Below are 12,856 nucleotides of genomic sequence, written 5' to 3' on the forward strand. Positions count from 1 at the left end.
TTCGAATGTTTAAACACACTCCTCATACATGCAGCAGAGAAGTCTGTGAACTAAAAAGCAGTCTCTGACTCTCTGCCTCCTCCTCTTTCACCCCTGGGCTCTCCCAGAAGCTTTTCTCTATTTTCCCCCAAGCAAGAACATGTCTACGCAGTGGATGCGTGGGGCAGCCGGAGGTGGCACGTGCCTCAGGAATCACTTCTGCCCGCTGCTGAGCCCTGCCCTAATCCTCGGCACGTTCCTCTTCATCTTACAGTCCACTCGCCCACCCGTGGCCTATGGAATCCTCACGCCTCTCACAAGCACGATTTCACTAATAGGCAACCCGCAGTGATCCACAGGGACTTGCCTTTTGGGAGAACATGCTGCTGCTTTGCACCCTTTGCGTCCTCAGAACGATCCCATTCTGGGAATACCACACACTCGGGTGAATACACTCGGGTGCACTCACACCCAACCCTGAGCGTATTTCCTTGTACATTTATAGAAGGCGTCCTAAGCTTCCACAGAGGAGAGAAAAAAAACGTGTGTGTGTGTGTGTCTTTTGTCTCTCTGGGCCTGACTTACTTCACGTCACATAATTTGGTATTTGTGTTGGCAGGGGAGGATTCCAGCAGTGGCGTTCCTTAGAAAAACAAGCGCACGGTCCAGCGAAATGAATGCCAGGAAGCTGGTGTTGGGCCTGTGCAGGGGCAGGGGAGATGACTGGACACAGAGCCGGTGTGGAGAACAGAGTCTGCGTCCTGTGCAACTAAGGAGAGGCGGGAGGCTGTGTTGGGAGGGGAATGAGGAAAGGAAAGAGGGCCACAGGGATCAGGATGCACTGAACCGACGTGTGGAAAGGCAACTCTTTGGTACGCCGACTTAAAAGATAACGAAGTGCAGAGCAAAAGAAAAACTCAGGGAAGCCGGGCGCCGGTGGCTCAGGCCTGTCATCCTAGCTACTCAGGAGGCTGAGATGTGAGGATCGTGATTCGAAGCCAGCCCGGGCAGGAAAGTCCATGAGACTCTTTATCTCCAATGAACCACCAGAAAACATCCAGAAGAGAACCGTGGTTTGTGTGGTAGAGCAACCAGCCTTGAGCAAAACCCCCAGACTGTCAGCGTATCAGTGTGCACATGTGCACGCACACACACACACACACACACACACACACACACACACGTTTCCAAATAATCCTGCTAGCTTTGCTTCCTCACTGAACTCAGAAAGAAGACAAAGCCTCCTCTTAGCTCCCTTGTGCATTGAGGTCCTTCCTCCTCCATCCCCAAGATTCCCAAGAGGAAGCCCGGAATATTCCAGCATTGTCAACAGCCCTACTTTGCAAGGCTGTTGGAATTAATATACCAGGGGTGTGCTAGGAACGCAGAGGAGAGCCGGCCATGCTGCTGCTTCCCGAGGCCCAGGTCCAGGCCGCAGCCCGGGGCGGGCGGGTGGAGGGTCTGTGAGCGCGGGGCCAGCGCAGGCCGCGCCCACCCCGCGTGGCCCTTACCTGCTGAACGGGGACAGCTGCCCGCAGGAGCCCGCCTCCCTCAGCCAGCCGCAGTACGGATCCCTGGAGGCGATGCAGGTTCTGCAGGAAGAGGAGGCCGGTGAGCCCCTCCGCCGGAGCCTCCTCCCAGCCGCTGCCTCTTCTGAGGAGCCCCGAATACATACTTTTTACACTTGCCGTGCCGCTCGCACCGGCCGAGAGGGACCTTTATCACGCAGGTGGAGAACGCGACGTACAGGGCGCTGCTGGCTCGGTCCAGCTGCATTCCCATGATCCTCTTGTCTTCTACCCCTTCGTAGCTGCACCTGGAGGTCAGACGCACTGGTGAATGCAGTAGACGCGGCACACATCCTGCGCGCACGCGCACAGACTCGCACGGGCACGCGCATATCGGCCAGGGCGGGAAATACAAGCAAGATGTGTTAACAAGGTTTTATTAAGCCGGGCGCCGGTGGCTCGCGCCTCTAAATCCTAGCTACTCAGGAGGCTGAGATGCGAGGATCACAGATCAAAAGCCAACCCAGGCAGGAAAGCCTGTGAGACTCTTACCTCCCATCAATGACCAAAAGAGTCAGAGGTGGAGTTGTGGCTCAAGCGGTAAGGGCGCCAGCCTTGAGTAAAAGCGGCTCAGGGACAGCACCCCAAGTCCTGAGTTCAAGGCGCCAAAATGGCACCAAAAACAAAATTAAATTTTTTTTCTTTAACAGACAGCATGAAAAAAAATCACTTAAACTCCACACGATGGTTTTTCTCTGTGTGCCCAGGGCCTGTAATAGTATCACAAATGATTACCAGGAAAGTCTGGCAGACTGCACTCACTTTTCTGGGTTGTAAACGCTCATCTCCTCCAGGAAAAGGCTATCATTCAGGAAGCCGCTATTTCCGATCCGAGCCAAGAATTTCAGGATGATTCCTTTCTCGGATCCCAAGAAGATCACAGTGTGGTTTTGGTAAGGCCCGGCGCCCGTGTCCACGGCGATTTTGGTCAGGCGGTATCTAAAATGACAGGGTCGCCTCGTTGGTTGGCTTTTGGGTTTTGTCTTTTTTTAAACGTCCTCGCTGGTCTCTCATGACGGGGGGGGGGCCGTTTTCCACTTCACACAGTTGTGTGAGACAGCGCTTTCTAGTAATAATCTCAAGGAGAATATGCGCAGGGAAATAGAATACTTTCGGTCTGTGCAACCCTGGATGCAGATCCAGATGCAGCCTGTGACTGCGGCTCCAAGAGGGGGAAAGAAGGATGTGTGTGTGTGAGTGTGAGTGTGAGTGTGTGTGAGTGTGTGGACCACACACCCGCGATCATCTGAAACCACTCTCGGTGGCCATCCCTCCCCCAGGGCTGCTCCCCAGACTGAGAGCATAAGCGAACCCATGCAACATTCTTTGTAGCTTCAAAGGGCCTCATCACCCCCCTCTCCCTCCCTCCCCGCCCCGTGCTCTCCCTGCAGAGGTGAAAAGCCGAATGTAGAGGGGCGCAGAGGGCGCTGAATCTGGCAGGCGGGTGGGGCTGAGTCTTGCGGGTGCATAAGGCTGGACAAGCTGGGGGTGAGGCCACAAGCACAGGGCAAGATCAGCTGAGTCTTCCTGAGCACTGTCTTCCTCTGAAGGGGAAATGCAGCGGGAACCCACGCCAGCATGGGATCTTCACCAGCCCTGAGCACCAGGCCGGGAAGAGGAGGAGGACACAGGTTTCAATCAAGTCCGGGAATTGGAAATGATCGCTTCGTGCTGTGGCCCCGCCACACATCGGGCGGCCCTTGGCAATTGAGGCCTTGTTTGAACACATGCCGTCCTCAGAAGAAGGGGGCGGCCGCCAGAGACAGGCCCCCACCCGGTCCCCACCGGCCCTGCTCAGCCTCTTCTCCATGATTCACATGAGCTGGGGGCCAGGAACTAACCGGGAAGGGAATGGTTTTCCTTTCCAATTGCTGGGCTGTGCACAGCGCAGCCTTGGAAAGCGCTCTTCCTGCAGGGGAACGCGGCTCATCACCAGGTGGGGGCGGGGTTCGCCGGGCCGGGCCCAGCGGGAGACGGGAGGGAAACGCATGGCGGCTTTGGCTTTCGGGCACTCACCTGACCATGGTTCTCAGGAACCAGGGTCTGTGGATGATGGAGGGGACGGCCTCGTCCATCAGCGGGTGCGTCTTGATGAAGTTCAGGGTGTCATCCGGGAACTCGCTGGAGCTGGCGTATTTTTCTAAGGACGAGGAACCAGCACAGCAACCCGGCCTGGAACGGAAACGAACACCAGGAGGAAGAGGGAGGGAGTTTATGCCTTCTGGAAGATTCTTCTTGAATGAACTGCTTCCCTAAGCCCCTGGCAGAAAGGGGAATTTATCCGCCACGGGGCAGAGAAGAGGAAGGACGGGGGATGCTGACGTCTCCCCTGGCCACCCCCGCCTTGGCCCCTGCCACGCAGAAGCCCACGGGCCAGGTTTGCCCTCAGCCCAGGCCAGATCCACTTCTGCAAGACAACACAAAACGCAGAGTCCTGCTAGAGGCTCTCCAAGTCTCTCTGCGACATCAACCGTCGTCCAAGGGTAGAAAAAGAAGACCGCGCAACCATCGCACGGCCTGGGGCTCCAATATACAAACTGTTCCTTTCTAAGCGCTGTCTTTACTTTCGTGAGGTTTGGGGGCAGGTATGCAAGGCAGGCGATGTGGAGGGCTCTCTGCTGAGAGGTCATTTTCCTTAGAACAAACAGGAAGGAGAGTGGAAATGCACTGTAGGAGAAACCCCATGGCTTGGGGAGAAGGGTCATCTGCCCAAAGCCAGAAGGTGGGAAATGCCCAGCACCGGTGGCTCATGCTTTGCATCCTGGCTACTTAGGAGGCTGAGGTGGGGAGGATTGCAGCCGGAGGCCAGTCCTCATGGGAAGGTCCATCACAGCGGAGGATGCTGACCGAGGCGGCGCATGCCTGTAATCCCGGCTAGGTTGGGAAAGCCCAAAGAAGTTGGATTGCAGTCCAGGTGTAAGGTCAGGCAAAAAAAAGGTGAGGAATTCCCTCCCAAAGAACCAAATGCCAAAGGGAGCTGAAATTTCGGCTCCGCGGTCAAACGTGGGCCTGGTGAGGATAAAGCCTTGAGTTCCAGCTCTAGTAGCAGGAAAAATAAGAGTAATTAGCTGTGGTGATGGGTGGATTTGGATTCAGCTCTAGAGCCGTCTTGGCCTAAGGTCCAAGTTCTAAACTTGTGAGGATGCGGCTACCTGGGTGTCTTGTACAATGGGAGGGAGGGAGACACGGCAGAAATCATTTCACACGCTGCGTGAGTGTGCCCAGCGTCCTTTCCCTCTCCCTGCCTCAGTTTCCCCAACTCTAGACCAACGGCGCTGGCCATAGCAGATGACCGCCCTCAGTTTACCACCCTGGAGGCCCACGGGTTTGTGTCCCAAGCACGTACCTGGGTCTGGGGACTCGCTCATCGGGAACGGGCGTCCAGGTAGAGTCTGGGGACTTCTGCTCTTTGAATCTCCCGGTGAACACGTTGGCAATGTCCCCCATGTCATAGGCACAGACCGCCGAGCCGGGAATGCTGCAAAGAACACGGCACGGCGGTGGTCAGTGACCGGCAACCGCAGAACGCTCCCGGGACAGGAGGTCGGGAAGTTCAAAGTTCACACCCCGAGCGCACGGAGAAGAGGCTTCTCCCCACCAAATCTGCAGTAAGGGCCTTCAAGAACAGGCTAGCAATGGCAACCCATTTTATTTTATTTTATGTCCGTCATGGGGCTTGAACTGTGGGCCTGGGCACTGTCCCTCAGCTCTTCAGCTCAAGGCAAGCGCTCTACCGCTTGAGCCAGAGCGCCACTTCCGTTTTTCTGGTGGTTGATTGGAGAAGAGAGTCTCTCACGGGCTTTCTTGCCTGGGCTGGCTTTGAACCATGATCCTCAGATCTCAGCCTCCTAAGGAGCTGGGATGACAGGTGTGAGCCCCCGGCGCCCAGCTTTTTTATTTTTTTAATGCATTGTCTCTTCTTTGAATCTTGAAGGAAGTACTGTGTTGGTGATGGAAAGTTCAGGAATTCCCTGATGTGACTCCTATCCGAATTTTATATTTAAATATACTTCCTGTCCAGTTGCATAACGCTCAACGATGTAAGTCTCTCGAATCCCAACGCGTAGTAAAGAAAGGATTCCGTAAAGGGTTAGATAACAATAAGGGCACTTTTTTTTTTTTTTTCCAATCAATGGTTGAGAAAGCGTGAATTGTTCACTCATCTGTCTACATCTGCATCCATGTTTGTTCATGTCTATGCTGACCCTCCAGCTAGCCACGTGTTCTAACCAGGCTTGGAAAGAGGGGAGTACCACACTGTCGGGGTAACCGGGGGAAGAGATGGGTGCCTGCTTGCTGTGTGGTGCGTGGGTGTGAGTTCGTCAGTGTTGCAAGGAATTACTTCTTAAGTCATTAGGAGAAGTTTATGCCATCTTTTAATTCCCTAATGCAATTATTGGCGTATTACTAGCAAAGCAAGAGCCGGGGAGAGGATTAAAAAGCTTACTTAGAGAGAGGTTGTGGGAATGTTGACATCTACGCTATCTCTCGTTCGCAGAGCGAGCACACCAGACTTGGAATTCTCTGTACATCGTCCCTCTGGTGTGCCACAATTCACATCCTAACCTATTTTGTTGAAGCTTTTGACACACTCATTCTAGCTATTCAACTAGATAAATGCGGTCTGAGGAATCAAGGGTGCTCACAAAGTAACTAAAGACAGACAATTACTTTTCAACCTCTTCCCGAAGGATAGAATAACTTGTGAGGTCTTTCTTCCTTCCCTCTCTTCCTCCTATCCTTCCCTCTTTCCTTCCTTCCTCCCTACTTCGTGTTGTATTGATGTCATTCCCTAATCTACAGCAGTCAGGGGACCAGAAAGCAGAGTTCATTGAAGGGAAATGGTGTATTGCGAGAAGAGAGTCCATACAGAATATCCAACATTCCGACACAGGAATGAGAACACCATGCGTGCGTGTAGTTACATTTCACGCCCTCTAGGACCTGGAAATTGGCACTGGCTACACAGCAAGCGCGGTGCCAGGGAACGGTCCTCAAGCCTCATTCCCCTTCTGTTCTACGATGGCCACACGTTTTCACTGTCTTAGCTGCAGACAGACGCGGGGACAATCCGTACTTCATGGAGGACTCCAAAGTCACAGGCTCTGAAATTGGGATCTGGGCCACAGACCAACTCGCTTAATGAACTCACTTCAGGGTGACTTTCCCAAACACAGTGGTGTTCCAGCTCCACACTCTCTCTCTCTCTCTCTCTCTCTCTCTCTCTCTTTTGTCGGTCATGGGGCTTGAACTCTGGGCCTGGGCGCTGTCCCTCAGCTCTCCAGCTCAAGGCGAGCGCTCTACCACTTGAGCCACAGTGCCACTTCCAATTTTCTGGTGGTTCATTGGAGATCAGAGTCTCCTGGACTTTCCTGCCCAGGCTGGCTTTGATCCTTGATCCTCAGCCTCCTGAGTAGCTAGGATGACAGGTGTGAGCCGCTAGCACCCGGTCTGCTCCAATCTCTTCACAGGAGAGTCGACCGAGGTACCTGGGTCCTAAATGGCCTGCGTATCACGCTAATGAATTTTTAGTATTTTTCATTGCAAAGGTAGCAATCCCGTCATGGGAAGATCAGCTGTGTCACGCTGGGTAGAGAGGAGAAATAGGAGAAACACCCCCCCCCCCAATTTGAAACCTGCACCTTCCATATTGAATTCCTGAAGCAAGAAATGGAATTACCATCATCATTTCTGGTTCCATTTTCTCAAGTATAAAACGCATGCAACGCAGTAATAACACGCGAAGGGAATTTACGTACAGTCATCTAAATAGAAGATACGGTTTTTTTAAATAAATTATCTCCTCTTCCCCAGACTCCTAACTTCCTGGCATCCGTAAATTCGTCGTTCCCTGAGGCAAACAAAGCGTTCACTAGGGTACCTCTTAGCTGCACACACAATGGCCGTTTTCCATTCGTTGCAAACACGGTGCGTTAGAAGAGGAAGGGAGAAAGGGCGCCGGGGAAACACGATTCCAGCGGACACGGTCGGGGTTCCCGTTACCTGTTGTAAGGTGTGGAAAATGTGGCCAGCACAACGTCTCGGCCGTTGACGCGGATCACGTCGGTGACGGCTTGCAGGATGTTGAAATAGAAGTGCGAGTCGCCGGGCACGGAGCAGTTGAGCCGGGCCTTCAGGAAGGAGGTCCACTGCTTCTCCAGCACCCGCTGGGACCCCCCCATGTCGTTCTTGCACACCTGGGCCACCCTGGGAAACACGACCTGGAGGGGGGGGGAGGGCGGGAGAGAAACCCACGAGATGCCATCACTGTCCCGCCAGAAGCGAACAGACCCGGAGACCACAAGGTGCTTAATTTCATATTGCATTTCTGAAATCAGCAGCCAGAAAGAAAGAGAGTGGGATGGGGCGGGGGAAAAATAAGAGTATAAAACTCCACGTTGGAACAGCTTGTTTTAAAAGATAAGGCTGTGGCATTTAATACGGAGCCATAAATCCTTCCGGGGATCAGCTCCCAGACACATCAACTCATTTCCATACAGACTGCTTGGCTTTTTCTTTCTTCAAACAAAAGCGCACTCTGTATGCGCCACCTCTGCCTTCCTGCCCGGTTGCCTCTGGGGTCTGAGCCTCCGGCCTGCGGCGTGAGCTCCTCTCACCCTGCACGGCCACCCCGGCTTCTACCTCCCCTCCCACCTCCGCGACCCCATCGCTGAGGATCAGGGGGACAGGAACTGGCAGAGACAACCCGTAACCGTCCAACCGCGCCCTTTGTGGTGGTTGTTTTGCGATGAACGCCAAACAGAATGAAAACAAACAAACAAACAAGCGGACTCCTTTTGCTAAAGACACTAGGTGGAAGTCCCACTGGAGGATTATTCGGGATGCAGCAGAAAATCAGCAGACACCTGGCGGTTTGTAAAGATATTTGAGGGGTTCCCTGCAGTTTGCTACTGCTCTTGGTGAATGAGGGCAGAAGAAGAGAGCAATGGGGTGCAGAAAGTCTCGTGGACGCCTCCCTTCTGACTGCTGTTGGCCACATCATCCTCAGGCTGACCGGTCTCTTGCCAAGGTCATTACCCGCTGACAAGGTCACCGAGGGACCCGCAAGGCCCGCTGAGCCTCACCTTGCCCATGGTGTTGTATTCCACAGCGATTTCCCTGAAGAAGAAGTAGATATAGTTCCCGTAATCCACCGCCTGGACAAAGTATGGCTCTGTAAAGACACGCGTGCTTTAATGGAGGGAACTGTCGCAGGCCATCCGAAGGATCGAGCCCGGGTCCCCACCCTCACGCGACACTCCAAAGGCAGGCGCCGCACGGGACGCCACGCACGCCACCGCCTCGAACCTGCCATCACCTCCGCCATCCACGAGAAACGGACCATAAAGGGGGTCTCGAGAACCCCTGTGGTTTTCCTTTGCATACAAGGGAGGCCCGCCTTACAGAGGAATGGGTACCACTGCCCGGTCGTCCTGAACAGCTTCTCCCCTGTTTTCCCACCCCGTCCAGTCAAAGATTCCAGAAGCTCACAGAAAATGGGGGAGGGGGGAGCTAAGTCTACTGGGCCACAGGAGGCAGCTGACGTGGTTGTGTCTGGAAGGAACCACCGCCGAAGGGAATGGAGAATCTACAGTCCCTCCATCTCTGTGCCCGCCCCCAGTCCTTCCGACGGTTCACCTTTCAACCACTTGGAGTCGTGCTTGACGGTCCTCAGGGTGGGGCTGTCTCCCAGGCTGCGGTAGATGACCGCATCGATAGCCAGGAAGTCCGTCACCGTGGCCGAGTACAGTTTTCCATCTGGGGAGAGAAAGGAGAGGTGAAGGGTGGGTGTGCGCGGAAGGTCAGGGGTCTCGGGAAGGTCATGGCTGACGGGCCAAAATCCGAGCATCACCAGGAAAAGGTTCAGCCCCTGTTCCTCCCGGAGGCGAAACAGCTTTCATTTTTAAATTGCCTGGCCATTTTATTTCCCGTCTAAGAAGCAGCAGCAGCAGCAGCAGCGACTCAGGGAAAGGATAAATGAGAAGCGTCGTTTGTTTCTCTGGATCACACTGCTGGGAGACTGAACGGCCCTACAACTTTTTTTTTTTTAAACACCCCTCCCCCCCTTGCCATGAGCAAACAAATAACCAAATGTTCTAGAACAGCAGAATCTGTGTAGAGTAATTAGAAAGGATCATTATGTCCGCGGTAAAAATATTATTTCTTGATTCCCTTTTATTGATTATGCGTCTCCATAAATTTATGTCAAAGTGATTTATGAACAGCCCTGTTCGCTGAGCTCTTCCATACAAAGAACTGACAGGGTTTTTGTTGTTGTGGTGGTGGTGGTGATGGTGGTGGTTGTTTGTTCTAAAAACTCTTTATCCAAACTCACTTGAATGAACAGTGTTCTCCACCTCTGCTTTGGGTCTGAACTGATATGTTCTCAGATTCAACTCGGAACTCTCTCGATGATGATGATTGCTATTAATATCAGCGTGATTAAAATGCGTTACCCCTTGTTGGATGTGAACCACAGGCTATACACCTTTTGACTGACAAACACGCACCTAACAAACTGCAACTTTTTTTCTTTCTTTTGCTGCCAGTACTTCAGGTCTCACGCCCTCTCACTCAGCTTCCTAGCTCAAGAATGGCGCTCTACCACTTGAGTCATGCCTCCCGTCTGGCATTTCGCTGGGTAGTGGGACTTGGGAGTAGCACAGACTTTTCTGCCCAGGCTGGCTTTGAACCATAATCTTTCAGGCCTCAGCTTCCTGAGTAGTTGGGACGACAGGTGGGAGCCGTCAGGCCGAATCACGACTTTTAATTTTTTTAATGGGATATAGAGGCTCTATTCTTCCAGCTCCAGAGCCCAGCATTGCGGCTCCCTCTCCCTTTCCTACCTTGTCTGTCCTCCGGTCAGTTTATGGCTTCCTTGAACCACACCCCGGCTGAATTCCTCCAAGTTCCCAACCAGCGCTGGCTCCCAGAGCCGGTGACGGGGAGGCTGCCCTTCCCGCCGGCCTGGCTCCCTTCCAGCAACACTGAGCCTCTCTCTTCGGGGGGCGGAACTCCCCCAAACCTTCCTCTCCCTCCATCCTGCCACAGCACAGGGGACCCACAAATGGGTGGCTCTGGGGCCCTGGGCGCCGAAGTGCTCATGGGGCCGGGGGTGGCAGGTTTGTCTCGGCTGTGATGGAAATTACAGCTGAGGGCTTGTGAAGACACTCATTATCAGGCCCACACCCCACACGCTCACACACACCCCTGCACAGACACACAGCTGGCCACGGATGAAGTCCTGCTTAACATGCCGGTGCGCACCACGACCGAGCTAAATCCTAAAGCAATTTGTTTTTCGTGCAAGCTCTGTCTTGATGAATCTTTTGCTGCGGAAGGAGGGAGAGTGGGGGGCACGTGTGGGTCCCCCTACCAAACAGCATCTCGCATGTGGCGCACCCGCGCCCTGGCGAGCCACACGCAGGTCACCTCAGGTCACACATCCAAGAAGATGCGTGCCGGGAGCTGTAGGCCTGGACCTCACTGCTTCTGGAAGCTTCCACCTGCTTCCCGCCCTTCCCTCTGTCGAGGAAGAGGTGGATTCGGTCGCTGCCTGTTCACTGCGGTCCCCTGACCCTTCCCTCCGGGCACAGAAGCTGGGCCAAGTGTGGCACGGGCTTCCCTTCACCAGCAGGGGTGAGTTGCGTGGGAAGGGCATTCTTAACCAGAGCGCTCACCAGAGACGTCGTTATGCACAACCGCCGCTCCGGAAAACCCAAGCCGGGCAACCAGGCCGATTACCTGCAAACAGTGCGATGTTGGCGTGTTTGGCGTCATACGGGCATCTGGCCATCCCACTGAACTCATCCCCCGACGGTTCCAGAGTGTCGATCTGTGTGGGAGAACGGGACGTGAGTGCAAACCAGCACCGTCGGACGGCCCTTGTCGAGTGCTTACAAACGGCGATCCTCAGGGGTCCCGTCTAAGTAACAGCCCCAGGGTGGGGGGAGAAACAGAGGCTCCAAGAGATGAAAGGGACTGTTTCTGAAATTCAGTCCTATCTGCTTGAGGCTCGGCCGGGGTATAAACAGAGTCGGGGTTCAGATGAAATGGTCTCAAAATAATCACTGAAATCTGAGCAAGTTCAGCAGCCGGGAACCACCCGTCCCCATCTCTATAGCAAACTCTACGGCAAATCATCTTCCTGTCTGGATTGGTTTGGCCTGACCAGTCCTACTGGAAGGTTCTGGAACTTTTCCTCAGGTTAGCTGGCAGATTCGTGTGACATCAGCAAAGTGGGAGGAAAAAAGCAAAAACTATCTTGGGGTGGAAGGGCATTTTACCTGGAAGGTTTTTTTTGGGAGGGGGGCACAGATTTTGAGGACAGACAGAAGGTAACTGCCTCACACAGTACTGGAGACCCACCACCAGCCCCGAATCCAGGTGCTTGACAAGGTAGACATTTGGGAGAGACTCAAGCTGCTATTAAACACTCTCCAATCAATTGTGCCATCCGCCCCACACTTCAGGGCTGTGACAGACCTTTCCCCGGTCTAGCCCCAGCTGGACACACTCTCCGCTGTAACTCTCCAGTCCAGGATCACACAAGAGCTGCGTTTGAAATGTGATTGTGGTTTTAAGAGATGGGTAGCTAGGTGCCGGTGGCTCACGGCTGTCATTCTAGCTACTCAGGAGGCTGAGATCTGAGGATCACGGTTCAAAGCCTGGGCAGAAAGGTCCATGAGACTCTGATGATCAACTCTCCAGTTAACCAGCAAAAAGCTGGACATGGAGCTGTGGATCAAGTGGGAGAGCACTAGCCTTGAGTTAAAAAAAGGAAAAAAAAAAGCTCAGGGACAGTGCCAGGCCCTGAACTTAAACCCCAGGACTGGCACAAGCGGGGGGGCACATTATTCACCAAAGTTGTTTCCAGAAGCTACTTCCCTACCGAGAATTTGCTGTTGAGCTGGGATGCTGTCATTTTTTTTTTTTCCTTAAGTCTTGGATCCTGATCTGTCAATAAAAAGCACTAAAGAGGCCTGGAGGCGTGGCTCAGTTGGTAGAACGCCAGCCAGCCAATGATTGAAAGCTTTAGGTTCCAGCCAGCCAATGAGTGAAAGCCTTAGGTTCCAGCCAGCCAATGAGTAAAAGCTTTAGGTTCCAGCCAGCCAATGAGTGAAAGCCTTAGGTTCCAGCCAGCCAATGAGTGAAAGCCTTAGGTTCCAGCCAGCCAATGAGTAAAAGCCTTAGGTTCCAGCCAGCCAATGAGTAAAAGCCTTAGGTTCCAGCCAGCCAATGAGTAAAAGCTTTAGGTTCCAGCCATCCAATGAGTGAAAGCCTTAGGTTCCAGCCAGCCAATGAGTAAA

General features: G+C 53.5%; 1 protein-coding gene across 1 annotated transcript in view; it reads right to left on the minus strand.

The window, feature by feature from the left end:
• The window catches only part of Sema6a (sema domain, transmembrane domain (TM), and cytoplasmic domain, (semaphorin) 6A), a 77,048-nt gene that overhangs the window by 33,042 nt on the left and 31,150 nt on the right, over nt 1-12,856 (minus strand). Inside the window, exons 7-15 of the mRNA XM_013016017.1 lie at nt 11,292-11,382; nt 9,186-9,305; nt 8,633-8,721; nt 7,551-7,768; nt 4,894-5,025; nt 3,564-3,719; nt 2,310-2,486; nt 1,655-1,795; nt 1,491-1,571 (exon numbers count right to left, since the gene is read on the minus strand). Of these exons, the coding sequence (XP_012871471.1) occupies nt 1,491-1,571; nt 1,655-1,795; nt 2,310-2,486; nt 3,564-3,719; nt 4,894-5,025; nt 7,551-7,768; nt 8,633-8,721; nt 9,186-9,305; nt 11,292-11,382 (1,205 nt within the window). The remainder of the gene's footprint in view (nt 1-1,490; nt 1,572-1,654; nt 1,796-2,309; nt 2,487-3,563; nt 3,720-4,893; nt 5,026-7,550; nt 7,769-8,632; nt 8,722-9,185; nt 9,306-11,291; nt 11,383-12,856) is intronic.

The sequence above is a fragment of the Dipodomys ordii genome, unplaced genomic scaffold (genome assembly GCF_000151885.1).
Source record: "Dipodomys ordii isolate 6190 unplaced genomic scaffold, Dord_2.0 Scaffold29, whole genome shotgun sequence".
Classification (NCBI taxonomy): Eukaryota; Metazoa; Chordata; class Mammalia; order Rodentia; family Heteromyidae; genus Dipodomys; species Dipodomys ordii.